This window comes from Trachypithecus francoisi, unplaced genomic scaffold (assembly GCF_009764315.1).
Source record: "Trachypithecus francoisi isolate TF-2019V2 unplaced genomic scaffold, Tfra_2.0 Lachesis_group17, whole genome shotgun sequence".
Lineage (NCBI taxonomy): Eukaryota > Metazoa > Chordata > Mammalia > Primates > Cercopithecidae > Trachypithecus > Trachypithecus francoisi.
Genome location: NW_022681462.1, coordinates 97788634 through 97816629, shown reverse-complemented (window position 1 = coordinate 97816629; position 27996 = coordinate 97788634). Strand labels below are relative to the sequence as shown.

General features: G+C 43.8%; 2 protein-coding genes across 5 annotated transcripts in view; one reads left to right on the top strand and one right to left on the bottom strand.

The window, feature by feature from the left end:
• Positions 1-1943, top strand: part of ATP6V1C2 (ATPase H+ transporting V1 subunit C2) — a 60813-nt gene extending 58870 nt beyond the window's left edge. For 2 of the 3 annotated variants that reach the window (XM_033176560.1, XM_033176561.1), the window contains one exon: positions 18-1943. In XM_033176560.1, coding sequence (XP_033032451.1) covers positions 18-107 — 90 coding nt within the window. In that variant the 3' untranslated portion in view covers positions 108-1943. The remainder of the gene's footprint in view (positions 1-17) is intronic. The other variant, XM_033176562.1, reaches the window with a different exon arrangement.
• Positions 233-27996, bottom strand: PDIA6 (protein disulfide isomerase family A member 6). Of its 2 annotated transcripts, XM_033176559.1 has the most exons (14): positions 27831-27986; positions 25383-25560; positions 19442-19583; positions 14647-14704; positions 14023-14149; positions 9899-10005; positions 8551-8681; positions 7489-7603; positions 6512-6652; positions 5672-5756; positions 5473-5545; positions 4102-4260; positions 1769-1865; positions 233-1167 (listed from the first exon to the last, which is right to left on the bottom strand). In XM_033176559.1, exons 2-14 carry the CDS (start codon positions 25390-25392, stop codon positions 1099-1101), a joined length of 1314 nt encoding a protein of 437 aa, XP_033032450.1. In that variant the 5' UTR covers positions 25393-25560; positions 27831-27986; the 3' UTR covers positions 233-1098. The 2 variants fall into 2 exon arrangements, with proteins under 2 accessions (XP_033032450.1, XP_033032449.1); XM_033176558.1 differs by lacking the exon at positions 25383-25560 and having other exon boundaries at positions 27831-27996.

Genomic DNA, 27996 nt, shown 5'->3' with positions numbered 1-27996 from the left:
CATGTCTTCTTTTGTAGGCATCTGTGGAGATCCCGGGACTGCAACTCAATAACCAAGACTATTTTCCCTATGTCTACTTCCATATTGACCTTAGTCTTCTCGACTAGAAAGGCCAGCTGGCACCTCTGTCTCATGTTCGTGCAGACTATTAGACACCTCTTTCCTTTAGCCAGAGAATGGTTCCAATGTCTTACAGAACTAAGATTTTTTTCAGAGAAATTGCTCACAAAAGTTAGTGACAGTTGTATTTATTTTTTTTAAGTTACAATAAAATGCTCTCAAGTCCTTGGAAGGTTCTAACAAATTCAAAACTTCATTTTTCTGAATGTTTTACATAAATGCGAACTACCTGTTCGCATTGGTAACCTGCTGCTGTATTTCATGTCTTAATGGCTATTCTGAGGTTCATAACAACACAGAAAGCCTTGCACCGTATAACCAGCTAGATTCCTTAATAATTAGTCACTCGAGACAGCCCAAAGACAAATATTGGGCGGGAAATCAGTGCTCATGAGCCCGGTTTCCATGTAAAATCTCTGTTGTGGGGCGCACTGATGGTGCCATCTGAAGCAAAGAGATCTTGTTTTTTGTTTAAAAAAGTTTATGGGGGAGGAAAGACATCTGTGTATCACTTCAAAATATTAATTTACTGCTAAACATCACTCTTATGATGTAGATACTAATTTCATACATTTATCGGCATTATCCAAAATATTTTATTCTTTAATGGAAAAAGCCATTAATATTCAAATGAAGGAATCACATTAAAAAACCCATACATAAGAAACAGCCTCCAAGAACATTCAAGCAGCAGTCAGAGAGAGGGAAAAATGTTTCGACAGCCGAGTATTCTTCAAAATATTAATGTGACAGAATACGATACAATTCACCGGCTACAACAATTCATAGAATTTTTCAATGTTTTCTTGAGATGCAAAAGTTCACTGTTGCAGTGTTGTCAAATGACCAATCAAGTACTACTTCTTGGTTAAAAGGCCACTGGGAGAGTCATCTGATTGTAGACAATGTCCCTTCACTGCTGGAAAAATCCGCTGGCTCCCAAGAAAAGAAAATGGTCTGAAGCCTCTGTTGTGGCTCTCACAACTCATCTTTCCCTAAGTCATCAAGTTCCACATCACTGAGGTCAATGTCATCCTCCACGGGAAGCTGGGAGACAGAAAACCACGGTTAGATCTGCAGAGGGGACGCCCTGGAAGGTCAACATCTCACTTCACAGAAGAGCAACTCTGCAGAGCTACCCCTGCTTACAATCCAGGTTCTCCTCAGTCCGACCCTACCCTGACCTTCGTCCCTACGATTATACGGAAGGAAAAGCTAAGCACTCAGGTGAAACATTTCGACATCACATCACTCACTGCTTCAACACTGGAAGCCACCGAACACGTCCTTTGCAGGAGGGTGGGACACTACAGTACAGAAGTAAGTGCTAATTTCAAAGCTATCATTTTCTGTTTTTCTAAGATAAAGTCAATGAATTCCAGGGTAAATGTGCACTTTAAGGTAATAATCAGGAAAGCAACCTGACTACTGGAAGGTGTCTTGGCTGTCAAGAATATCAAATGACATGCAGCACTTAAACTTGTGATAAGGAAGATGAAGGGTCTTCAGAGAAGAACCTCTTAAAAGGTCCACGGCTGCACCAGGGCTGAGGTCTGATGGAGAGGACTGGACTCCAGGTGCAGAGATGCACAGCCTCAAGACAGTAAACCAGGACTGCTGCCCGCACAGCCTCCCTCCCGGCACTCACCTCGCCATCCCTGCCGTCCCAAGGCTCTCTCTCAACGATGGTAGGGAAAGCCCCGCCTCCTACAGGTGCTGTGGATCCACGCCCAAAAGACAGCTCCCTTGGGGAAAAATGACCAAAACACACACACATTTACTATGGACTGCTGGTGCAGAAGAATAAACAACTTTAAAAATAACAGTCTGCCTACTTTGTTTATGCAGAGACATTTCTTCTCTCTTGCTGCAGTACATTCCTGAGAAACACCTCGGGAACATTATCTTTTTAATCACGGACAACATTACAACCAGACTCAACATTCCCAACTAAGCCCCCTGCATCAGATACAGTCAGTTGCTATCAGTAAGTTTTTAAAAATAGCAGAGCATTTGCTGAAATACAAATTAAGTACATAAATAATTATCGAAGTTGATCCAGAACATGGGCTGCCTGTGAGTTTTGTAAGACTGCTGTGAACCTGTACAGAGGAAGCATATCAGCAGTGACGCGACTGGTTCCAGGGGGATGGCAGACAGCGGGGGTACATATGTGTAGAAACATCAGTACTTGAAACATACCAGACCTGGTGTAATCGGGCTGTTGGGAAACCAGAGCTAGAAATACTGTGGGCACAAATATTTAGAGTTCACCAAACAACTCCTAGAATAATGGAGCTAGACTAACAATCTATGGCACCAATGGGCTAGAATAAACAAACCTATTATTAGAAAAAAAATTACATGATATATTTATATTCACATTCTGACTTCATGATTTCATAAATACTACTCTATGACAATCACAAACTTAAGCAGTCCACAAACTTCTTTTTCTTTGAGACCAAGTCACGCTCTGTTGCCCACGCTGGAGTGCAGTGGCGCGATCTCAGCTCACTGCAACCTCCACCTCCTGGGTTCAAGTGATTCTTGTGCCTCAGCCTCCCAAGTAGCTGGGATTGCAGGCCCATGCCACCACACGCAGCTTATTTTTTGTAGTTTTAGTAGGGACGAGGTTTCACCATGGTGGTCAGGCTGGTTTCGAACTCCTGGCCTCAAGTGATCTGCTTGCCTCACACTCCCAAAGTGCTGGAATTACAGGCATGAGCCACCACGCCCGGCCCCATAAACTTCTTAATGAAAACACCCCCTTGGCCAGGCGTGGTGGCTCACACCTGTAATCCCAGCACTTTGGGAGGCTGAGACGGGTGGATCACCTGAGGTCAGGAGTTCGAGACCCGCCTGGCCAACCTGGTGAAACCTCATCTCTACTTTACAAAAATTAGGTGGGTGTGGTGGCAGGCGCCTGTAATCCCAGCTACTCAAGGGTCTGAGGCACAAGAATCACTTGAACCTGGGAGGTGGAGGTTGCAGTGAGCCAAGATCACGCCACTGCTCTCTAGCCTGGGCAACAGAGTGAGACTCTGTCTCAGGAAAAAAAAAAAAAAAGAAAATACCCATTTACTAACCAACTACGAGTAAGAGCTGGGAGAGGAGGAGCCACGGTCTACCCCTGGGCAGAGGCTGAAGCAGCTGATCTCGCAGGGTTCCTCCATGCCTCCCACTTCACTACTCAAGGCAGAGCTGGGACTGAGGTGCCTGACTTTGGAGCTCCTACTCTCCACACAGCACACACACACACTTCTGCGTCTAGTAGGAAGACTGGCGGCAAGAGCACTGCAGGCTTTCACACGCTCTGCTTCCTACTCATGACTCATCACAAGCCTCTCAACCGCCTTTTGTGTGCTGAACATCTCTTACACAGCAGCTAAGAAATGAACACGGAAGAAAGCAAGAATGGAAAGCAAAACCTCTTTAGGTCAATGCCTTGTATTGCCTAAAAGATGATTAGGTGAGTTGAATAGCAGAGCAGGGTAGAGAGCTCTGTATATTTGTTTTAGAGTTTGAGAACCTATCATGTTGTTTGCACATTGTTGGAGTCACTTAAGAACACCCATTTTCAAATAAATAACTACATTCCAAAGCCAAGTGCCCAGAAATGGAAACCACAGTTACCCAAGGTCGAGATTACAATGCATATGAGGGTGAGGATGGACAGACAGGGCCGCCTCTAGCCCATGAGGCCTTTATGAGAATGAGAAAGAGCCCAGGGCCAGATGCACAGAATGGCACACAGGGCGGCCTGAGGGCAGCAATGCATTCTCCTTGCATTATACTCTCCAGAGTATTCCAAGGAAAAAGGAACGAACAGGGAGACAATTTAAAAACTCTCAATTCTCTGGAATTAGTTTGCATTTTGAAATTCCATTTATTACCTGGCTTATATATACACCTAGTTTCAAATAAAAAACTATGACAGAACCAAACAAAGAGAAAAAACAACCTAAGAAAACAAATTACCTGAGAAACTCGTTAATGCCTTGCTCACTGAAGGAGCCTTTCAGCAGAGCAAATTTCATCTTGCGTGCATTGATGGCGGCCATGGCGGGGTACCCAAATCCGCCAATCCCTAACGCGGTCTCAAGTTCAGACTGGGCTCCGGCTTCTGTCCACAGCCACCTAGAAAACCAGACTGGTTTATAGGGCAAATATGTCTTTTAAATTCCTTACAATCTAACTAGAAGATCTTAGAGAACAAAAGATCACGCTTCAGATATTTTGTGGAATGAGTGAGAAATAAATAAAAAACAAAAGATGAGTTTCTATATGGATTTTCCCTTTTACCTGAAATCCCACCAATATCATTTGGGTTATTAAGCTTGTTCTTGCATTCTGTAGGCATCTAATAAACATTTGCTGGACTAATGGAGGAGCAGCAAGGTCATCGAGAGAGGGACAGCAGGGGGCGCTAGGTACCTGGGGAAAGCTATGGATACTGAGGACGAGAAGCAAAAAGATACATAGAAGCAGCAGGGCACGGTGGCTCACCTGAGGTCAGGAGTTCGAGACCAGCTTGACCAATATGGTGAAACCCTGTCTCTACTAAAATTACAAAAATTAGCTGGGCATGATGGTGTGCACCTGTAGTCCCAGCTACTCAGTAGGCTGAGGCAGGAGGATCGCTTGAACCCGGGAGGTGGAAGTTGCAGTGAGCTGAGATTGCACCACTGCACTCCATCCTGGGAGAGAGAGTGACACTCCATCTCAAAAACAGAAAAAAAGATAAAATAGGAAGGAGATACACTGTTTTGAAAATGTGCCTAGATCCAGTCCTTACTCAGAAGAGGATAAGGAAACATAATTCTAGTTCCCCTTTCTCATCCAGCCTTCGAGTTCATACTAGAATTCAGGTGCACTACTCATTCTGTGTCTGCTTGCTAACCTGGCACCCCAATCACCATTTAAAACATGATTCCTATGAGAAAAATGCATGCTGTGCTGACAGCCCTTCATTCCTTCTTTTCCTCCCAGTGATAAAATTTTCACATCCTGAATAAAAACATAGCAGAGCAGGCCAGGTGCGGTGGCTCACACCTGTAATCCCAGGAGTCTGGGAGGCAGAGGTGGGTGGATCACTTGAGGTCAGGAGTTTGAGACCAGCCTGGCCAACATGGTGAAACCCCGACTCTACTAAAAATACAAAAATTAGCCGGGTGTGGTGGCGCGCACCTATAATCCCAGCTACTTGCGAGGCTAGGCAGGAGAAAAAAAAAATTTTTTTAGCAGAGCAAACATAGGAACACAGCTTACAAAAACATGGGGGACCCACTCTCAAGAAACCCTATAATCTCCTGTTCAGATGACACTGAGACAATAAGCTCAGTAACTTACCCCCACATTTTCTTTTTGTATTTGTCTGCCATCTTCAGAAGAACTTCCAGATAAGAATTTCGGCCTGCAGCTCCTGATTTAAACAGACAAATGTTTTTTAAAGGTAAAGGTAAAGGAGTCCATAAAATTAATCCATTTAGGAAGTACTCTCAGAGCATCTAGCATAGAACAGCCAAGGGAAATCATGTGTCTGTCTTACCAGTATCAAGGATATGGGGCAGCACAGCCACAACACAGAGCTGGTGCTCCTCACACGTCCTCTTGGCAATGTCCTCGTTGATAATCTGTGGGACTCAGAAGACAAGGGATGATCAGGAGGCTGCATGATACAACACCCAAAGGTAAGCTGGTGAACAAGAACTTCCTTTGAAAAGATTTCTCCCAGGATTACTTCCTTGTATGGAAACACCCAGAGGCATGTTCTCCAAGAGGAGATTTTTCTGCTACTGATAATCTTAAGCCTGTGGAAGCTGTGGTGGCTGGGGGGGATTAGCACACATACACACGTCTCTGAAATCACAATGCCTGGACACAGCCTGGCTATGCCACTTACTTGTTTAAATAGATTATACTTACATGTATTATATGTTTATACAAACTTGAGGCTCTGTGCCTCAATTTCCCCATATATAAAATGGAGATAAAAACAGTTATCTACCTCTCAGTGTTCATGTGAGAATTAAATGAAACAAACAAACAAACAAAAAAACTACATAAAGATACCAGAACAGTGCCTGTTACATGATTAGCTACTCAATAAATGTGCTATTACTTTGAGAATAAGCAAGAGTGATTAAATACACTCTATCTTTAAGAAGCTCGTATTTCTGTTCACAATGTAATTATTCTAATGCTAAAAGTTATGAAAAGCAATGTATCAGACATTCTTTTCCATTTCAAAGTATAAAAACCATTTTAAAGAGAGTATTTTTAACAAGAAGGAAAGGGCATAACATGAACAGTGTGTCACGACTGCTTTAGCATTCCTTCCTATCAGCTAAAAAAGCTTTCTGGACTATAAGCAATTTAAGCGGCCTACCTCAAGCAGCTCAGGAGGTGGGGCGTTATCAGAAAACAAATCAAGGGCCCGGGACACTACGTCGGATCTTGTTCGCCCACCGTCGTAATCCACAGGAGACTCGCCTTTCTGAAATATCTTGATTGTAGGAAATCCTCTAATCTATTAAAAAAAAGATCAGAGAACAAAATCCAACTAACACTTAACACAAAATAACAATCCTTACGGTTTCTAAAACCACCGTACAGGTAATTTTTGTTTCTTTTTTAATTGAAGCAGTCTCACTGTGGCCCAGGCTGGAGAGCACAGGTGCAATCTCAGCTCACTGCAACCTCTGCTTCCTGGGTTCAACCATTCTCCTACCTCAGCCTCCCGAGTAGCTGGGACTATAGGCGCCCACCACCACACCCGGCTAATATTTGTATTTTTAGTAGAGATGGGGTTTCACCATGTTAAGTCAGGCTGGTTTTGAACTCCCGGCCTCAAGCAATCTGCCCGCCTAGGCCTCCCAAAGTGCTGGGATTACAGGCGTGAGCCACCACTCTGGCCTTATGTAGTTTAATGTAACAAAACTATTCCCCAGACTGCATGGATTTCAAAGGAATGACTCACAGAGGTCAATTTTCAATCAGGGAGTTTTAACAGTCCGTGAAGTTTAGGCCAATCATATTCAAGCCCTGGTATATAATTAACACAAAGTATCTGCTCTAGAACAAATGGACCAACTTACAACAGCCACAGGAGCAACATGAGTAAGTCTGGGTAAGCTGAAACCTCACATTAAGTATACCACAGAAGCAGTGTGACATTAGGAGAAAAAAGGTGACAGTCCTGCGTGTCAAGACTTGTTAGTTATGACAGTAAAGTGACTTTATTTCTTCACTTACAAAATGGTTTAAACATCTCCTTTACTACCTCATAGGGAGGCCTGGAGTATTGGAAGAAGTAACGAAACACCATGTATTTCACAATGAAATGAGCCTTATAAGGATACTCACCCCGTATCGGGAGGCTAGAACCTGATTGACTGTAGCATCCACAGCTGCCAGTTTCACTTTTCCTTTCGTCTGCTCTTTTACTTCTGAAGCTGCGGCAGCCCACTCTGGCTCTAGGCTATAGAAAAATATTCGTTTTGTGTTGTTTCTTTGAGACGTGGTCTCTCTCTGTTGCCCAGGCTGGAGCGCAGTGGTGCGATCATGGCTCCCCGTAGCCTCAACCTCCGGGGCTCAGGCGATCTTCTCATCTCAGCCTCCAACACAGCTGGGACTACAGGTGTATGCCACCACCCACTGTTAATTTCTGTATTTTTAGTAGAGATGGGGTTTCCCTGTGCTGCCCAGGCTGGTCTCGAACTCCTGGCCTCAAGTGATCCACCTCACCAGGCCAAATACTTGGATTTTAACTTGCAGGCCAAACACTTTTTTTTTAAGACAGAGTCTCCTCCTATCATCCAGGATGGAGAGCAGTAGTATGATCTTAGCTCAGTGCAGCCTCTGCCTCACACAATCAAGAGATTCTTGCGCCTCAACCTCCCAAGCAGCTGGGACTACAGGCGCACGCCACCACATCCAGCCAATTTTTTTGTATTTTTAGTAGAAATGGGGCTTTGCTGTGTTGCCCAGACTGGTCTCAACCTCCTGGCCTCAAGTGATCTGCCTGCCTCAGCTTCCCAAAGTGCTAGGATTACAGGTGTGAGCCACGACACCCAGCCTATACTTTTTAACTGATCTGTGTATTTCTGCCTAGTCCCCAGTTATGTCACACCTAGAAAACATTTTGTGTGTGGCTTTACTAAAGATACCATGCTACCCTTCACATGAGCTTCCCATCCCACCACTGCCCCTAAATCCGGACATGAGCCAGTCCCTTGTTAATCTTCGGCAACATGAGAGAGGAAGCTCTTGGCACTAATGTCAATGTTTAATATTCACTTCGAGTCCGAGTTTTTCTGGAAGAGATCTTAGTGGTGATCTATTATCTAGTTCAGCTCTTTCAAAATAAGCTAATGAATGTACTGAAAACACTGTGGCTGAACAGACTACTTAGTAGAAGGCACTTACTTTTTGCAGTGTCCACACCAAGGAGCATAGAACTCAACCATCCAAACATCTTCACTGTCCAGAACATTCTCATCAAAGCTGTCATCTGTCAGCTCAATCACATCCTTCTTACTTGAACTATCACTTCTGCCCTGTCATTTGTGACATTAAACATCAAACAATTTGGCCAAGAAGAATACTTTTCCTATTTTAAATAACACTGCTTCTACATCTTAACAAAGTTTTAGGGTTTTTCTTTAGTGAATAAAATAGTGTTGTATTCAAATTGGGTACATTCCTCAGCATTATCATTTTTGCTTGGTAAATAGCCTTTTACTTTCAAATAATTATCAATACATTCAGTACAACATATAACCTGTACCTGAATTCCGTCACCAGCTATTTTTAGTAAGAAACCTCAACATGGCTCAAAGAACCACCTTAACAACACTGTTCTAATTCAGACTCAAGTCCAGCCGCTGCTTCATCCCAGGATGTTCCGCTACATCTTTCATAGACAAAGCCGCTACCAGTCAACAAAGCTAAAAATAACACTTAATCCTTTTCTTTTTTCAAAGAATGTTCTTCAGTACTAAATCTAAGAAGCAGTCAGCATTGCTTTCTGTTGCCAGGCAGAGTGCAGGGGGCCAGGCAACTATGCTCATTAAATGTCTAAGTTTAAAATAAAAGGCAAGAGCATGAAATCTTTGGGTAAGCTCTGAGCCTGTATAAAGAAGCGAGTTTAACTGGTCTCCTAAAAGTAAAGGCCCATTTAATATTTATATATCTTCGAGTTTGTCTTTTCACAAGAACATCAGTGTTAAGCTTCACATTTCATACAAGGGCATCTAAAACACCAATCTGCTCCTCTCTCTCTCTTCTTCCCTATCCATTTGTATAGAATTTTCCATGGATTTGGGGCTGACTGCCACAGATACAGGCCAAGAGGTAATCCAGTCTCATCACAGTTTGCCAAAGCCTACCCAGAGGAGAACCCGTCCATCCCATCCCCACTCTTAACCTACAAGTGCCATGGGATGCCAGCACCTGGCTCCTGGGCCTGGAGCTCTTTATTCTTCTGTTTTAGCCCAGGGCCCAGGAAGCCTATCTAGGGGCCTGGTACTTGGACTGCAGGAGTGGAAAGCGGCCCTGGGATGACTGGCCATGGCAACAGCAATTCTGAGGAGCCCAAATGAGCAGGCTGGATGGCTGGTTCCCTCTGGGTTCAGGGGAGCCAATCCTCCCTGATTCTTTCATTGAAAGTTTACCACCTTAACATACTTTTAAAAAAACAACTATCTTTTACAAGGAATCCACACTCTGGCTTCAAAATTACGACACATTAAAAACTGACATTTTAGGGTCTTACTTGTTTTCCAGAACTGTAGCCTCCGCTCCGTCCCCCGAGGCGATCCTTCACAAGCTGGCGCAGAGCACTGAGTGCAGCATCTACGATGGCTTCACCCGTTCTGCCACCTACAGGAGATGGAAGGTAGGCGGTCCTCAGCCGGGCCTTCAGCAAGTGCCTCATCTGGCCCAGCCCAAGAGTGTTACCTCACTGTCAGCTTCACCGGGTGATACAGTTCTGGCAACATGTGTATCTCTGACAGAACAAACTTTCTCCCCAGTATGCATTTTGCACTAGACTTAACACTTGGAAAACCAATTCCTCTTCCTTTTTATTATTATTATTTTTTTGAGATGGAGTCTCACCCTGTTGCCCAGGCTGGAGTACAGTGGTACCATCTCGGGTCACTGCAACCTCCGCCTCCCAGGTTCAAGTGATTTCCGGCTAATTTTTGTATTTTTAGTGGAGACGGGGTTTCACCATGTCGGCCAGGCTGGTCACAAACTCCTGACCTCAAGTGATCCGCCCACCTCGGCCTCCCAAAGTGCTGGGATCACAAGTGCAAGCCACTGTGCCCAGCCTGATTCCTCTTAAGTTTTATGTAGTTAGTGTGAATGAAAACTCTCTGCTCAAATACCATCTCCTAATGAGAATAACTCATAAATGTTTACCAACCATGGACATGGGTGAATAAGAAGCTTAAAATCTAGCTGGGAAAGCAGGAGAATTTCCCAAATACAAAAGGAACTATTTCTGTGAAATACCGGATAGAAAAGATGGAAAAACTAGGTATGAGGTGTTTTGAAGCCAAGTAACTGGAAACCATTCCAGGCTTCTTTTTTCCTATCTTGCTTGAAACACTGTTAAGCTGAACCTAACAAACCTGCATTAAAACTCACAGAGGCAAGATGACAATAGTCTTTGGAAGTTCATCAATAACTTATTTGCTCAAGAGAGTCAGGGGCTATTAACTAACACAGAAGTACTGGAATAACCTATGCCATCTGCTGTCTTCAGTTTAAAGGCAAAACTAGTTCTAATAGAATCTCTTTAGAAAATTCCTTTTCTGGAGGGCCGTAGTGGCTCACGCCTGGGATCCCAGCACTTTGGGAGGCGGAGGCATGTGGAACACTTGAAGGCAGGAGTTCGAGACCATCCTGGCCAACATGGTGAAACCCCGTCTCTACTAAAAATACAAAAATTAGCTGGGTGTGGTGATGGGCACCTATAATCCCAGTTACTCAGGAGGCTGAGGCAGGAGAATCACCTGAACCCAGGAGACGGAGGCTGCAGTGAGCTTAGATCACGCCACTGCACTCCAGCCTGGGTGACAGAATGAGACTCTGTCAGGAAAAAAAAAAAACACTTTTTTTTTTTTTTTTAGTTTTCTCAAACTCCTGTACTCAAGTGATCCTCCCAAAGTGGATCAGCCTCCCAAAGTGCTGGGATTAGAGATCTAAGGTGTGGCGGCCGGCCTTTTGGGAGGCCAAGGCAGGCAGATCATGAGATCAAGAGTTCGAGAGCAGCCTGATCAACATGGTGAAACCCCATTTCTACTAAAAATACAAAAATTAGCCAGGCGTGGTGGCGCACGCCTGTAATCCCAGCTACTCAGGAGGCTGAGGCAGGAGAATTGCTTGAACCCGGAAGGCAGAGGTTGCACTGAGCCAAGATAGCACCACTGCACTCCAGCCTGGGCAACAGAGCGAGACTCCATCTCAAACAACAAAACAAAAATACCCACGAAATATACTACAGCAGCTCTCAGCATCTATTCAGATAATCGTGCACTATATTGCTGGCTGAGCCTACCAAGTATGTCACTTAATAACACAGAAGGGCAAGGCCTCAACATGAAACAGCCTCTTCTCCTTATCTATGTCAGGCATCTCCATCATCTGAACCAGTGCCCCTTCCCCAAGTCTTTATCTGGACATATGCCAAATCGTGAAGTATACTAGGAAAAAACTTTTCAGCGTTTTAGGCCACACTGTCTATTGCAACTACTCAATTCTGCTGATCCAGTGCAAAAGCCGCCAGAGACACTATGTTGACAAACAGGTAGGGCTGTGTTCCAATAAACTAAATTTATAAAAACAGCAGCAGACTGACTGCACTAAAAACATGCACATTTTCTTAAGTGAGGAAAACTAAAACAAATTATTATTCAAAGGCAGAAAAGCAAGTGTTTACTCAGGGAAAAAAAAAAAAAGGTCTTTCCCTAGAACTTTAGAGCTGAGGAGGCAAGTAGAGACGTGTCCAAGGCCACATCTTTGTCTTCAGACAAGACCTCCAGCCTCGAGATCTGCCCACGACATGTATTTACCAAGTATTTGTCTCATATGCTTTATGTGTACTATTTCAATTAAGCTTCTGGTACCTTAAAATGGGGTTTGCATATCCCCATTTTACGCAGAAGCAAGACACTAAGTTTAGTTACGACGCTGGAGTGTGGAGAAGCCAGCAGCAAGGCAGACAGGATGGGCTGCCTTCCCAGCTCACACACGACAGATTCTGTACCCCTCACCCCCGCCTTCTCTGCCTTCTATTAGCTGGACCCAGGCAAGTCACCAATGACAGACAACTCTTTGTTTTACTATGATGTTGATGCTGCCACCCAACCTGTGAGCTGGTACTGCTCACATGAAACAAAACCTAAGATGACAAAGTTCTGTCACGCGTATGCTCCATATAACATCTTCAACAAAAACCTCTACCAAATCAGCCATCATTTCAGCTTCCAACAAATTACGCCCAATACTTTTACTAGCACCATGGATCTGGCCCAACGCAGCAACTCTGATTATCTCAAATATAATAATCTGTTTGTGATATCTTTTTTTTTTTGAGATGGAGTCTTGCTCTGTTGCCCAGGCTGGAGTACAGTGGCGCGATCTCGGCTCACTGCAAGCTCCGCATTCTGGGCTCAGGCCATTCTCCTGCCTCAGCCTCCTGAGTAGCTGGGATACAGGTGCCCACCACTGTGCCCGGCTAATTTTTTGTAATTTTAGTAGAGACGGGGTTTCACCGTGGTCTCAATCTCCTGACCTCATGATCCACCTGCCTCAGCCTCCGAAAGTGCTGGGATTACAGGTGTGAGCTACCATGCCCGGCCCATTTGTGATATCTTAATTAAATAACAGGACAAGGCCAGGTGCGGTGGCTCAAGCCTATAATCCCAGCACTTTGGGAGGCCGAGACGGGCGGATCATGAGGTCAGGAGATTGAGACCATCCTGGCTAACACGGTGAAACCCTGTCTCTACTAAAAGATACAAAAAACTAGCCGGGTGAGGTGGCGGGCGCCTGTAGTCCCGGCTACTCGGGAGGCTGAGGCAGGAGAATGGCGTAAACCCAGGAGGCGGAGCTTGCAGCGAGCTGAGATCCGGCCACTGCACTCCAGCCTGGGCAACAGAGCGAGACTCAAAATAAATAAATAAATAACAGGACAATTCTCTAAGAGTGTGGTGCCTATAATCCTAGCTACTTGGGAGGCTGAAGTAGGAGAACTGCCTGAGCCTAGGAATTTGAGTCCAGGCTGGGCAACATAGCAAGACTCTGTCTCTTAAAAAAAAAAAAAAAGAAAGAAAAGAAGAATAGTGTTGCTGAAATAACATTTAGTCTTGGGAGGGTGGAACCTGAATTCTATCTTTAGTTGCCTCAGTGGCTCACAGCAGACACTCACAATTTACTTATCTACAAAACAGAATTTGTGTATCCATTTATTATTGACAGTTCAGGAGACTAAGACTCTCAAATTACAGACTTTCCTTTTCCATAGTAGTACGTTAGACCCTTCTCCTACAGTAAAGGGAAGAGAGATTAGAGCAAGAAAATACATGTAGATCTTTATTAAATACAAGTGACTGTAATGAGAAAGATAAGAGAGTAGCACAGAACACTATTTTCTATCATTGCTAATGTAGCGTAGACCTAAGCAAGCGTTAAGTGATAACACAAACCTGTGTGACACACATTTCATCTTCAGATTGACTCGGAGGGTGTAGGAATCACTGTGTACCATTTATAGATAATTCAGGTACAATGAGGTTGAGAACCTTGCAGGTAGAGCAGGTTCTCAAGCTCGTTAAAGAACAGTAGGTTCTTGTCTACCAGGGGAATGAAGTAGCTAGGAAAAGTCCTTACCTTGGTAATCTTCTGGTCTGTTTTTGTTGGATCCAAAAATCTTAATGGTAGGAAATCCCTGAACACCATACTGACCTCCTAGGGACTGATGCTTATCTGCATCAACTGCACCAACTTTGACAACATCCTGTGGGAATGTAAAAGAAATAAAAATTTTTCCTTCCGCTACAACAGATTCCATAAGAACTCATTATCTGCTTCATACAGACTCAGAAAAAGGTAATAAAGCACTGGGTGCAGTTTGCAAAATGAGTCAATAAGGGCCTTAGCCTTGAACACCAGAAGAGAATCTAAATGCAATGATGAGGGAAATCAAAGTCAGCTCATGGAGGGAACTCTGCAGCTCACAGAAATGGCAGGGCTGAGAGTAACTGTCATTTATCCGGGAAACACAATAAACAGAAACAGGCAATGTAAGCATTTAAGGGTATATTATCCCCTTGTTCTCAGTATGATTTTGACAACGAACCAGTATTTTCAACTCTGATATGCCAACTAGCTTCCCATTGAACATTAAACCATCTGCATAGTTATTACGTAAACATACACAGGTGAATATGGACATCTTAGAAACTTACTATAAAAAAAAGTTTTGTAAGCCTTTTGCATTCCTAAGAAACTTACTTTTAATGCAGTTGCTGCTTTCTTCCATTCTGGTGTTAATCTTTGACAGTGACCACACCTTTTGGGGGTAAGACAACACAAAGCAACAGTTAAAGCCTTTGATTCTCAATTCAAAAAATTCAAAAATTCAGTTAAAAAACCCCATCAATGGTCTACTGAGTGAGATGCCTGGAAAGAGGACAAGCACAAATAAAATAGGATCAAAGCCAGGCACAGATGCTCACGCCTGTAATCTCCAGTAGTTCGGGAGGCCGAGGAGGGAGGATCACTTGAAGTCAGGAGTTTGAGACCAGCCTGGCTAACATGGTGAAACCCCGTCTCTAATAAAAATACAAAAATTAGCCAGGCATGGTGGCGCACGCTTGTAATCCTAGCTACCGGGGAGGCTGAGGCACAAGAATCACGTGAACCTGGGAGGCAGAGGTTGCATGAGCTGAGATCATGTTGCTGCACTCCAGCCTGGGAAACAGAGTAAGACTCTGTCTCAAAAACATAAAATAAAAATAAAATAAATAAGTAAAATAGGATCAGCAACCTGGATGAGCTCACCATTTTATTACTTACAACAATCACTTTTCATATCATCCTAATAAAAAAGCTTCCAGCCGGGTGCAGTGGCTCATGCCTGTAATCCCAGCACTTTGGGAGGCCGAGGCAGGCGGACCACTTGAATTCAGGAGTTAAGACCAGCCTGGCCAACATGGTGACACCCTGTCTCAACTAAAAATACAAAAATTAGCTGGGCATGGTAGCACATGCCTGTAATCTTAGCTATTGGGGAGGCTGAGGGAGAAGAACTGCTTGAACTCGAGAAACGGAGGTTACAGTGAGCTGAGATTGTGCCACTGCACTCTAGCCTGAGCAACACAGCAAGACTCTGTCCCAAAAAAAAAAAAAAGCTTTCGAATTACTGCTCAATTAAATCATATTTAAACTCTATAATTTATAACTCTACACCTGAACAAGCCCTTTAGAATCTATCTGGTTCAATGCGCTTCCCTGTGTGGAGCTGAAAGCCTAGGCAAAACGCAGATTCTTGGGGTCCACAAACCCAGACTTCCTGGTGGAGGAATTGCATTTTATTAAGTTCTACTAGTGATTCTTAAACCTACCGAGGTTTGACAGTTTCTAATCTAGTCCAACTTTTTAATTTCATAGATGAGGTATCTGGCCTAGATCAACTACGCCTGTATCTCAATAGTCTCTGGGTTCCACAAACTGCTTCTGGACTTAGAAACACATACATAAACCCATGTTTGTGAGCCTAACAAGCTGAAATGCATGACGTGACACCACAAGATGGTGATGTGAGTGAGTGACTGAGGTGGGGGAGGCAGGGAAAGTGGAGGAGAGTGGGGCTAGGAGGAGAGAAGAGAACACAAGGAAAAACGACCTTAACCTTATAGGTACTATTACTATGAAATACAACACAGAAAAGTGCTTCTAAGAAATTACACCCTCGTGAACCTGCTAGCCCTTATCACTCACTGAGGTTGTAGGTAGCTAACTGTTCGTTTTTATTGCCGTGTAACATTCACTGTATGGAGATACCACAGTTTATTTCTCCAGTGGTGATCTGATGCATTTTTAAAAACAAAGTAAATGCTCTTCTAATTAGGTCTCTAAGGACCAAATGTACAAATGCTAGGTGCCAGCCCCACGATGAACACACTTTATAGATGATTTCATGTAATCGGCATGAAGCTGAAGGCAAGTCCTTTTGTTATTTCATTTTACAGATGATGGAATTGATGTTGAGAAGAAATTTACCCAATATCATAGCCATCCGGTGTCAGAGCTGCCTGACACGTTTTTGATTCCAAAGACTACAATCATACAGGTAAAAGTTTTGATCATTATGTAATTGACTATTGGGGCCTAAACTCAATCCCAATATTTGAAGTTAGGATCTTTCAGGGGAACGTCCTGAAATGCTACTTCTATGTATTTACATACAATGTTTTGTTGTTTAGGTGAGATACTCAAAAATTCAGAAGTCAGATTTTTACAGAGTTTTGTGCCTCTTTAATTTCAGTTTATCTAAGAAAAGAAGACTAAATTCAGAGACTGTCAGAGTTCATCCTCTCTTCTATTTGATCTGCACATACATCACAATGCCACATACATATAAATATGGCATACAGTCTACCCAGGGGTTCTGCACCTGGGGTCCAGACTCCCAAAGGGCTGGTGGATAAAAATTTCGGGAATCCCTTTTAGGAAAAGAAAAAAAGAAAAAAAAAAAAAAAAGAATAAATCTGAAGCCAAGGTGGCCTTTTAGGAAAAATTTAGGGGAGCGAGTCTATGAATTTGGATGAAAAAAAGTTTTTATTTTCACTAATCTGTAATCGAAATTTAGAATTTCCTTACAAATGTAAACAACACTCCATAGTCAATTACTGTGACTTTATCATGAATAAATATCACAGCTATTTTCATTACCACCACTATAGTTGTTGCGGGTATCTTCAAACATCATGCCCATCACTATTCAGAATTATTGCCAGCAGTCAAGTCTGCTGGTAGATCTTGGAACCGGTTTAGCATCCCTATTCTAAAAACCTACAACCTGAAATGTTCCAAAATCCAAAACTTTCTGAGCGCCAACATGACACTCACAGGAAACGGTCACTGGAGCATTTCAGATTTTGTATTCTCAGATTAGGGATGCTCTACAGCTAAGTATTATGCAAATCTTCCAAAATCTGAAAAAATCCAAAATCAGAAACATTTCTGGTCCCAAACATTTCGGATAAGAGATGTTCAACCTGTACTTACTGTCCTTGTAAAGTACTACATTAGCATTGAAATTTTAATATTTCAATAATCATATTTCCATAGGTTTTCTTTGTGATCTTATAAGCTTTATTTAAACATGTAAAGGTTTGATTTTTTTTTTTTTTCTTTTTTTGAGACAGGCTCTTACTGTTGCCTAGGCTGGAGTGCAGTGGCACAATCACAGCTCACTGCAGCCTCTACCTCCTAGGCTCAGGTGATCCTCCCACCTCAGCCTCCTGAGTAGCTGGGACCACAAGTGCACAGCACCAGGCCTGGGTAATTTCTTTGTTTCTTTTCTTTTTATTTTTGTAGCGATGGGGTCTTGCCACATTGCCCAGACTGGTCTCGAGCTCTGGTGCTCAAGCAATCCACCCACCTTGTTCTCCCAAAGTGCTTAAATTATAAGCATGAGCCATCATGCCTGACCGTAAAGGTTTTATTATAAGAATCCAAGGCCTTCACCAAGGTGCCACAGGAATCCAAGCACAAAAGGAAGTTAAAAAGCACCTGCCCGACCCGGTGCAGTGGCTCACAGCTGTAATCCCAGTACTTTGGGAGGCGGAGACAGGCAAATTGCTTGAGCCCTGGAGTTAGAGATCATCTTGGACAACATGGTGAAATTCCGTCTCTATAAAAAAATATAAAAATTAGCCGGGTGTGGTGGTACATGCCTGTAATACCAGTGCTGGGGAGGCTAAGGTGGGAGGATTACCTAAGCCTGAGAAATCAAGGCTGTAGTGAGCCATGATCATGCCGCTGCACTCCAGCCTGGGAGAAGTGAGACCCTGTCTCTCAAATAAAGCGCTTGCTCTAATCAGACATTCTTTCACCCAGACACCACGAAGTAAAACTCTGCCAGTATAATAATTATTAACTAGTAGATCTAGATCCTGCCTTCTCAATTATGCTGTCTTGTAGAGTCTTACAATGAGGTACTTTCTCTTGCATGGTCGCTCTCAGAAACAAGGTAAATTACCTATGCCATATATGATAAGCTTGTAAAAACCACATACGGAGACATTTGACAACACCACAGTTTGTACAATTACTATTTATATATTTGCTAGTATAACTGAGCTAATCCATACAGAATTAGCATTTGCATTGAACACATAAATACCAGAGCCTTTAAAAATAGTAAAGGCATTAGGTGGACAGGACACACAATGTGGCAGCATCCATTTTGAAAATAGAGCATTTTTACCTCCATTTGCTACACTGAGCATGAAGTAAAATGGTCCATGAAGACTGGTGGTTAGTTTCTAAAACTCAGTTTCAAAGAAAAAAGTTGAAGTGAGAAAGGAAAAACTTTCATCAGGCATACCCTAAAATGCAACCATCAGGTTCTAATATCGCGGACTCAAGCCTTGTTCACATGCCAAAGAACTCCTCGGGATTTCAGATCACCACACAGTTCTTCACAGATACACAGTGGGCTAGGGTTTGGTTCTCCTCTCAGGATACTCGTGGCCTGCTGGTTTACAGCAGAGACAGCCTCATATACATCTTGCACAGTTTCCACTCTTCTATTTGATGTTTGGTTTTTTTTTTGCATTAAATGCTTTAATCACACAAAGCATTAGCACAATGTTGTACTTTTAACTGTACATAATTTTGTGCCTTAGTTTCAATGGTGATTACATTTTTACCCCACAGGGGTTTTTCCAGTATTGAATGTAAGGCAAGAATTTTTAAATTAAACCCGATTTTCTAACTACATTATTTCAGGAAATAATTCTCTTCAAGAAACAGAATGAAGTTAATCATTGGCCCCTCTATTTTCTTTGCTCAAGATTCCTTCCTCATAAAATTAGTTTTCCTTCCACACACATCACCTCATCAGTAGATCTTCCTTAACAGACGAGATACTTTGCATGTCCCATTTCCCTCTTCCCTACTTCTTTTAAACAAACAGTAAGCTAAACTAGATGACTCAATAAAATCAGATTTTTATACAGCATTTTCTCCAATTTCAGAAAGTACTATAAATAATCTACAACTATTTTATAATACTTACCAAGGAGCATAGAATTCTACAAGCCACAAACTATCACTCTGAATAACTTCTCGGTTGAAATTTGATGGAGTTAATTCGATCACATCGTCACTAGAGGAATACAGACCATTCACTGCCAGAAAGAAGGCACAGCTCACCAGACCTGAAGTAACAACAAAAGCACACCATTAACAACACTGCTCATGCTTTGACTGGAAACCCTGGGGAACCATCCTCTTCAACTGACCAGGGCCCTTCACACAGGAGGGCGGCCTAGCTCTGGCCCCTATGCCCTCCTTGCTGCAGTCGGAGCCCTTGGCATTTCACTCCCATTGCTGCAACACTGAGCCAAAAAGGAATGGACAGTCCCCGCTCCCATTCCTTGGGCTGCACTGGAAAAAGGCTGAAGCATTGTTCTTAGTGGCTTTCATGTATTAATGTCTTTGTTCTTTACAACCACTCCATGAGGCAGCACTACTATCATTTCACAGGCACGGACACTGAAAAATTAGGAGGTCACTTCTGCCTGTGTAACCTTGGGCAATCACACGGTAATCACTCCTCATGTTATTCCGTTGCAATTACTAGCACATTATCTTTATTCAAGTATCTTTTTGAAGGGAAAAATAATTATTGTCTCTTCCACTAGACTATGACTCTTTCAAGAGCAATGCTAATTTGTTTGGTTTTTTTTTGAGACGGAGTTTCGCTCTTGTTGCCCAGGCTGGGGTGCAATGGCACAATCTCAGCTCACGGCAACCTCTGCCTCCCAGGTTAAAGCGATTCTCCTGCCTCAGCCTCCCAAGTAGTTGGGATTACAGGCATGTGCCACCATGCCCGGCTAATTTTGTATTTTCAGTAGAGACAGGGTTTCTCCATGTTGGTCAGGCTGGTCTCGAACTCCCGACCTCAGGTGATCTGTCTGCCTCGGCCTCCCAAAGTGCTGGGATTACAGGCATGAGCCACAGTGCCCGGCCAATGTTTATTTTTATGGATAGTTTTATTTCTCTTAATACTATCCATAACACATTATCAGAAAAATTTTTCATGTGAACAACCTTATAAAGAAAGGACACAGTGTCGACTGTATTGCTGACCACACAGTTCTGCCACACTGTGGATCGAGGGCATTTTCATTAGCAGCTCTGGAAACTTAAATGCAATTTACAACAATAATAGAGGAACACAAATTCTGAACTGACTTACTAGTATCTGAAGAACCCAAAAGTTCTCTGAAATGGCATTACTATCAAAATGTCACCTTTCAAATTTACATATACAGTCACACCCACAGGGTCAAGGAGAGGACACATATACGAGGTGGTCTGTGGATTACAATGGAGCTGAAAAAAATCCTATCACCTTGTGATGTCTTGATAACTCTGACCCTGTGTAGACCTAGGTTAATGTGTGTGTTTGTGTCGTAGTTTTTGACAAAAAAGCTTAAAAAAGCAAAACAAATAAATTTTAAAAACAGAAAAAATCCTTACAGAATACGATATAAAATAAAATAGTGGCCAGGCGCTATGTGTCATGCTTGTAATCCCGGCACTTTAGGAGGCCAAGGCAGGCAGATTGCTTGAGCTCAGAAATTCAAGATCAGCCTGGGCAACATAGTGAGACCCCCTCTCTAAAAAAAGTACAAAAATTAGCCAGGCATGGTGGTGCATGCCCGTAGTCCCAGCTACTCGAGAGGCTGAGGTGGGAGGATCACTGAGCCCAGGGGAGGTCAAGGCTACAGGTGCAGTGGGCTGTGATGCGCCACTGCACTCCAGCCTGATAGAGCGAGACCCTGCCTCAAAAAAAAAAAAAGAAAAAGAGAAAATATTTTTGTACTGCTGTACAATGTGTTTTAAGGTGTTTTTACAAGAACCAAAAAGTTAAAAAAAAAAAAAATTAAGGTTAGAAAGTAAAATGTTGGCCGGGCGCGGTGGCTCAAGCCTGTAATCCCAGCACTTTGGGAGGCCGAGACAGGTGGATCACGAGGTCAGGAGATCGAGACCATGCTGGCTAACACGGTGAAACCCCGTCTCTACTAAAAAACACAAAAAACTAGCCGGGCGAGGTGGCGGGCGCCTGTAATCCCAGCTACTCGGGAGGCTGAGGCAGGAGAATGGCGTGAACCTGGGAGGCGGAGTTTGCAGTGAGCTGAGATCCGGCCACTGCACTCCAGCCTGGGCGACAGAGCCAGACTCTGTCTCAAAAAAAAAAAAAAAAGAAAGTAAAATGTTGACCAGACACCATGGCTCATGCCTATAATCTCAACACTTTGGGAGGCCAAGGTGGGAGGACTGCTTGAAGCCAGCAGTTCAAAACCAGAATAGTAAAACCACATCTCCCCAAAAAAAAAAAAAAAGAAAAATGTTATAGTAAATTAAGGTTATTCTATCATTCAAGAAATAAAATTTTAGGAGCAACCCCCAGTCATGCAAGCTGTATTCATGGTAAATGTCCTATACAGCTGTACCATTTTTTATCTTTTATATCATATTTTTACTGCACCTTTTCTATGTTTAGATAGACAAATGCTTACCACTATGTTACAACTGCATACAATATTCAGTACAGTAACATGCCGAATGGATTTGTAAGCTAAGGGAAGTAAGCTATATCACAGAGCCTAGGTTTTTAGTAAGTTACGCCATCTAGGTTTGTATTAAGTACACACTGATGTTTTTCACAATGAAGAAATCGTCTGATAGGACAATAGAAATTAAAGAAATTTCTATTCCTGTCTTTTTAGCATCTCTGAAGTTGATCACATCTCAGATCATATCTCTAAAGTTAAGCAACACATGACTACATACAAAACTTTGCTAATTACCTCTAGAACAAGGTAAATAATGGAATATCCTCAGACTGTTCTTGACTTCAACAGGAATGTTTTCCTATTTGCATCATGCTGGCTTTTGGGTTGAAATAAATACAGTTTTATTTTTTTTGAGAGAGGGTCTTGCTCTGTCACCCAGACCGGAGTGCAATGGTGCAAACACAGCTCCCTGCAGCAGCCCTGACCTCCTGGGCTCAAGTGATCCTCCCACCTCAGCACCCCCAGCCCCCCGGTAGCTGGGACTACGGGTGTAGCCCTGGCTAACTTTTACATTTTTTGTAGAGACAAGGTCTCCCTATGGTGCCCAGGCTGGTCTCAAGTGATCCTCCTGCCTCTGTCTCCCAAAGTGCTGGGATTACGGGTATGAGCGATCATGCCAGGCCAAAATATACTCACAATGTTAAAGAAATTTCTGTCTATTCCTGTCTTGGCCGCATCTCTGAAGTTGATCGTATCATTTCTTCCTTTTAATTTGTTGATATAGCAAATTGTAAGTGAGACTGGCCTGTGTTCTCAAGTAGTGTGTGTACATGCCATCTTAGTTACATTTTCATATGCTTACTTCATAATTAGAATTTGGAAGACTTCAAATGGACCTTTTTGGAATAACTAAATGGTACATTTCTTCTGGAAGGAGTATACACCATTGTTCATTGTTTTACTGCTAAATCCGCCATCATACAACACGTTCAATTTTTCAAATCACTTTCAAATATGTCAGATCACTTAATTTTTGACAGCATTACTAACTAGAAAGTAGGAATTATCCCCATTTTGTAAATAAAGGTCTAGACCAGTGGTCCATCTATGGTCATACATGTAAGAGGCAGGGAGCTCTCCATTTCCAAGCTTTTCCTATTACACCATGCTGTCTTTTTAGTGCTCAAGATAAAGTGGTTCTGTACGCTACAGGCATGAATGAACAACTATGGTATTCAAGATTTACACTGCATTTGAATCATAGATATGGCCAATATTGTAAGGACTTATAAAACTGTGAACTTTACTAATAGTGAAGCCATTAAAGGGTTATCATGCAGAGGAAAGAATAGATTTGTGCTTTCTAGAAGGAGTATTCCAGTTGCCATGTGGAAGGTGGACTCGAAGAATTATTGAGAGTGGTGTCACATAAACCAAGATACATGTGGAAGGGGCCACTCTAACAAATACTACTGGGAGAGAAAGGAACAAAGACAGAAAACCAACTACTGATTGGATTTAGTGGCAATTCACTGGGAGCCCTGGCAGTTGTGGTGGCGTGGAAATAAGAGGCATGCAGTCTACAGAAGGTTGGAGAGAATACAGATAACCCTTTAAGCAGGTTTCATTACAGAGACCAGAGACAGGCAAATGTAGAAAACAAGGAAGGTTTCTCTTTAAAGATGGGCGTGATCTGGGAGAGGAAGACATGCAGTGGGAGAGGCCAAAGATAAAATACAGGGAATATCTGAATAAAATGCCCGGAGTCAGAGGAGGGACGGGAACCCAGTCAGTGATGGAGTAGCCTTTGACAGGATGATCTCCTTTTCCATTTCAAGAGGTGGGAAAGGATGCCTGTGAACGGAAGCCAGGCTAACCAAAGGGGGGCTGCTCCCTTAGTAACAGTGTTGTCCAGCATGACAGCCACTGGCTACACGTGGCTACCCCAAACTAAGATGTGCTGGTAAAAAGCACACTGAATTTTGAAGACCTAATGGAGGGAAAAATGTAATCTCATTATTATTTTTCTTTTTTTGAGATGGCATCTTGCTCACCTGCCCAGGCTGGTGTGCAGTGGTGCGATCTCGGCTCACTGCAACCACTGTCTCCTGGGTCCAAGCGATTCTCTGTCTCAGGATTACAGGCACCAGCCACCACGCCCAGCTAATTTTTGTATTTTAGCAGAGATAGGGTTTCACCATGTTGGCCAGGCTGGTCTTGAACTCCTGACCTCAGGTGATCCGCCCACCGCAGCCTCCCGAAGTATGAGGATTACAGGCGTGAGCCACTGTGCCTGGCCTCATTATTATTTTTCATTTTGAAAACACATGTTGAAATGATCTTAGACATACTGAGTAAATACATTAATTTCACCTGTTTCTTTTGGCCATTTTAAATGTAGCTACTAGGAAATTTAAAATTACATACATGTTTACATGGTATTTCTATTGGATGGCGCTGCTCATTAATCTTTTCATTGCTGCAGAAAAGGTGAAGTAAGAGTTTGACACATTTAACAAAGCAAGTAAATCAAGAACATAAGCACCGACAGTCCTAACTCCGAATACGCTTGAAAGTAAGACTAAGGCTGGGCGTGGTGGCTCAGGCCTGTAATCCCAGCACTTTGGGAGAATGAGGCGGGTGGATAACCTGAGTCCAGGAGTTTGAGACCAGCCTAGGCAACATGGCAAAACTCCATCTCTTGTAGAGAAAAAATATAAAATACAAAAATGCAAAAATGAGCTGGGTGTGGTAGGGTGCATCTGTAGTTGCAGCTACTCCAGAGGCTGATGTGGGAGGATCGCTCGAGCCTGGGAGGCACAGCGAGATCCTGTCTCAAACAAACAAACAAACAAACAAACCAAAAACAGGATAATCCTCTACAGAGATGCACTACTTTTAAAGAATTTTATATTTTTTGTAAAATCTATATGAATTTGGTACTTGCTCAATACACTGAGCCTATTGTGAAATTTTCAAAAATGGAAAAGCAAAAGAGTAAGTTACAGATATTTTCTACTTAAGAATTTTTAAATTACTCCAATGTAACCATTTTTAATGGCTGAACCATTTAGTCAATCCACTACTGACTGAATTTTGATTGTTTCCAATTCTGCACTAACAGCCCAGCCCTGAAAATTCTTGTATTTTCCTCCTCCCATCAAATTAGTATGACTGTTTCCTCAAGATAAATTCTGACAAGAGAGATCTGGGAGTATGGCTAACATTCTGAGATACCTGTCACACACTATGCTCCAGAAATTGTGGTCTTTATTTCTGGCAAGACAAAACAGTAACACTTGCGTGACTCTGTACCAGGCATTGTTCTAAACATTTTGCATATGTGAAGTCATTTAAGAACCCTATGTGGTACGCGTCATCATGCCCTTATTTCATAGACCAGGAAACTTAAACACAGAAAGGATAACTTACCTAAGATCATATAATTAGATAGACCCAAATTTCTAACCGAAGGGCTGGAGAATGCAGTGGTATAATCCACAGAACATCATTAGGTAGACTGTGGCAGAATTAGGTACTTTCACTTCTCTTTGCCAGTCAAGGACAGCAATAAAGTCAGTCCTCTCCTCTTCATGCTGTTACAAGCAGGCTGCAGTCACCAGAAGAGACCAGGGTTTTTCACCTTAGAAATGTGCTTCCCTTTCCATACAAAGACGCTCTTTACTGACAGTATTAACATAGACTTAGGTTATTCTTTTTTCTAGTAATGGTGACGGACCTTTGCTTGCTTTAAATTTTGCCTAATTCTCACAAGAGCCTCCTCTGCTTGTACATGGCTACCCAATGAAAATGCTGTGTTAAGGTTTGAGACTAAAATTCCTAAAAAGGCAATGTGACCTAGCAAGGTTACAAGGAAACCGAACATCCTACTGAGAAAGAACAGACAAAAGATGTGGACATTCTGAATGCATAAAAGTAGCCAACAACTACCCCCAAGCCCCAAGAACACAAAAAAACCCTGGGCTTACTTAACATGACAAAGTAGGTCAATGCTGACCAATGATATTCTGTTTCTAAAATTCACATCACCATTCCACTCGGTGATAATGAACACCAATGGGAAATCGGACCATCCGAGTGAGTGTCTAGAATCTCTGTGAGCAGATGGCTCTGCCATCTGTGGTTTTCCATTCCTCCACGGCAGTTAAGGATGTTATAAATTCACAGCAGTAACATCTCTGTCCCACATCTGCTAGGAGTCATCTACGGTCCCAGAGCAGTCATCTAGAAACCAAGAGGTTTCCCAAAAAGGCTGCCATTTATTAAAATGAGTTACTTAATAGACTCACAGACTCGTTCAGGGTCTAGTCTGAATTCACTCACGGGAAACTAAACAGACTAAAATCTTTTCCCCTCATCTACTCTCTCTACAGTAATATGGCAAATATTTACATCTCTTTAAACATGTACTAGCTGGGCGAGGTGACTGACACTGGTAATCCCAGGATTTTGGGAGGCTGAGGAGGGAGGATCACTTGAGGCCAGGAGTTTGAGACCAGCCTGGGCAATACAAAGAGACTCTGACTCTACCAAAAATTTAAAAATTAGCCAGGTGTGGTGGCATGTGTCTGGATCCCTTGAGACCAGGAGTTCCAGGCTGCAGTGAACTATGATCGAAACCCTGCACTCCAGCCTAGGAGACAGAGCAAGACCCTGTCTCGAAAAACAAAAAGACATGTACTAACTCATTAACCCCCAGGACAGCCCTAAGGGAGTACTATTACCAGCCCCTGAAATGGTTAGCCCTGTTGAAAAGGCACTGGCACAGGGTGGTTAAGTAACTTGCTCCAAGTCACAGAGCCAGTAAATAGTGGGCAGGTGGTCTGAGGCCAGAGACAAGGTTAAGGACTCTCAGAGCCAAGGCTGTGACCAAGGTGAGCCCGGCAAGGACAGGACCCTTGGCCTCGCCTACTGTAGCCTCCGAAGTAGACATTTACAGAATTCCTAAGACGCTGGGTTCCATTTCGTTTTTAAGGAGTCCGATGACATGTGAAGCACCCCTGCGTCCTAAGCCCACCTTTTGGAAGGCACTTTCTAAGGCAACTACGGGTCCTTATTTCAGAACTGAGATTTAACATTTCAGTGTTTTGTTTTTGAGACGAAGTTTCACTGTTGTTGCCGGGGCTGGAGTGCCGTGGCGAGGTATCCACTCACTGCAACCTCCGCCTCCCGGGTTCAGGAGATTCTCCTGCCTCAGCCTCCTGAGTAGCTGGGATCACAGGCGCGTGCCACCACGCCCAGTTAATTTTGTATTTTTAGTAGAGACGGAGTTTCGCCATGTTGGTCAGGCTGGTCTCGAACTCCTGACCTCAGATTATCCCCCGCTTCGGCCTTCCAAAGTGCTGGGATTACAGGTGTGAGCCACCGCGCCCGGCCTAACATTTCAGTTTTTAAAAGGAGGAGCTGCATAAAACAGGTGGCAGAAACAAGCTGCAGTGCAGGGCGCCCGCCATCCTCCGTCCCCACGCACGAGTTCGAGAAGGTGCCCAGAGCAAGCTCCCCTGCGATTCGCCGGGAATATTGACCCGCTCGCCAGGATCCGGCCGGGGCTGGGCTCCGCGGTTCTCCAGCCCGGCCCGGGACCCCGCGCCCGGCTCCAGCACACTAGGCTCCCGCCCCCCGCGCACCGCCCCGCGAGGCTGCAAAAGCCCCTCCCCACGGGCGCCCTAGTCTCCCGCGCACCCGCACCTCCGCCGGGCAATCTCGCAGCTCCTCCGGCCGCCTAGGCCCGCGCCTCCCGCCCGCCAGGCCCGCTTCCGGCCGCCTACAGGCCGCGGCCAGCCGGGGAACGGCCTAGAGATTCGAAATCTTTCAGGCCGACCCCAGCTCGTCCACCTCCCGCCGCAAGCCCGCACCTACCGAGCCCCAGGAGAGCCATGCCGAGCACTGGGCTACGTGCAGTCCCCCTGCCGCCGCAGCTTCAGCCCTGCCGCGTGCCGCACGCCGCGCCGCCGCGCCCACGTCCCGCCCCAGGCCGGTCCGGTGGTCCGCCGGGTGGCCGCGCGGGGGCGGGCCGGAAGGCGCT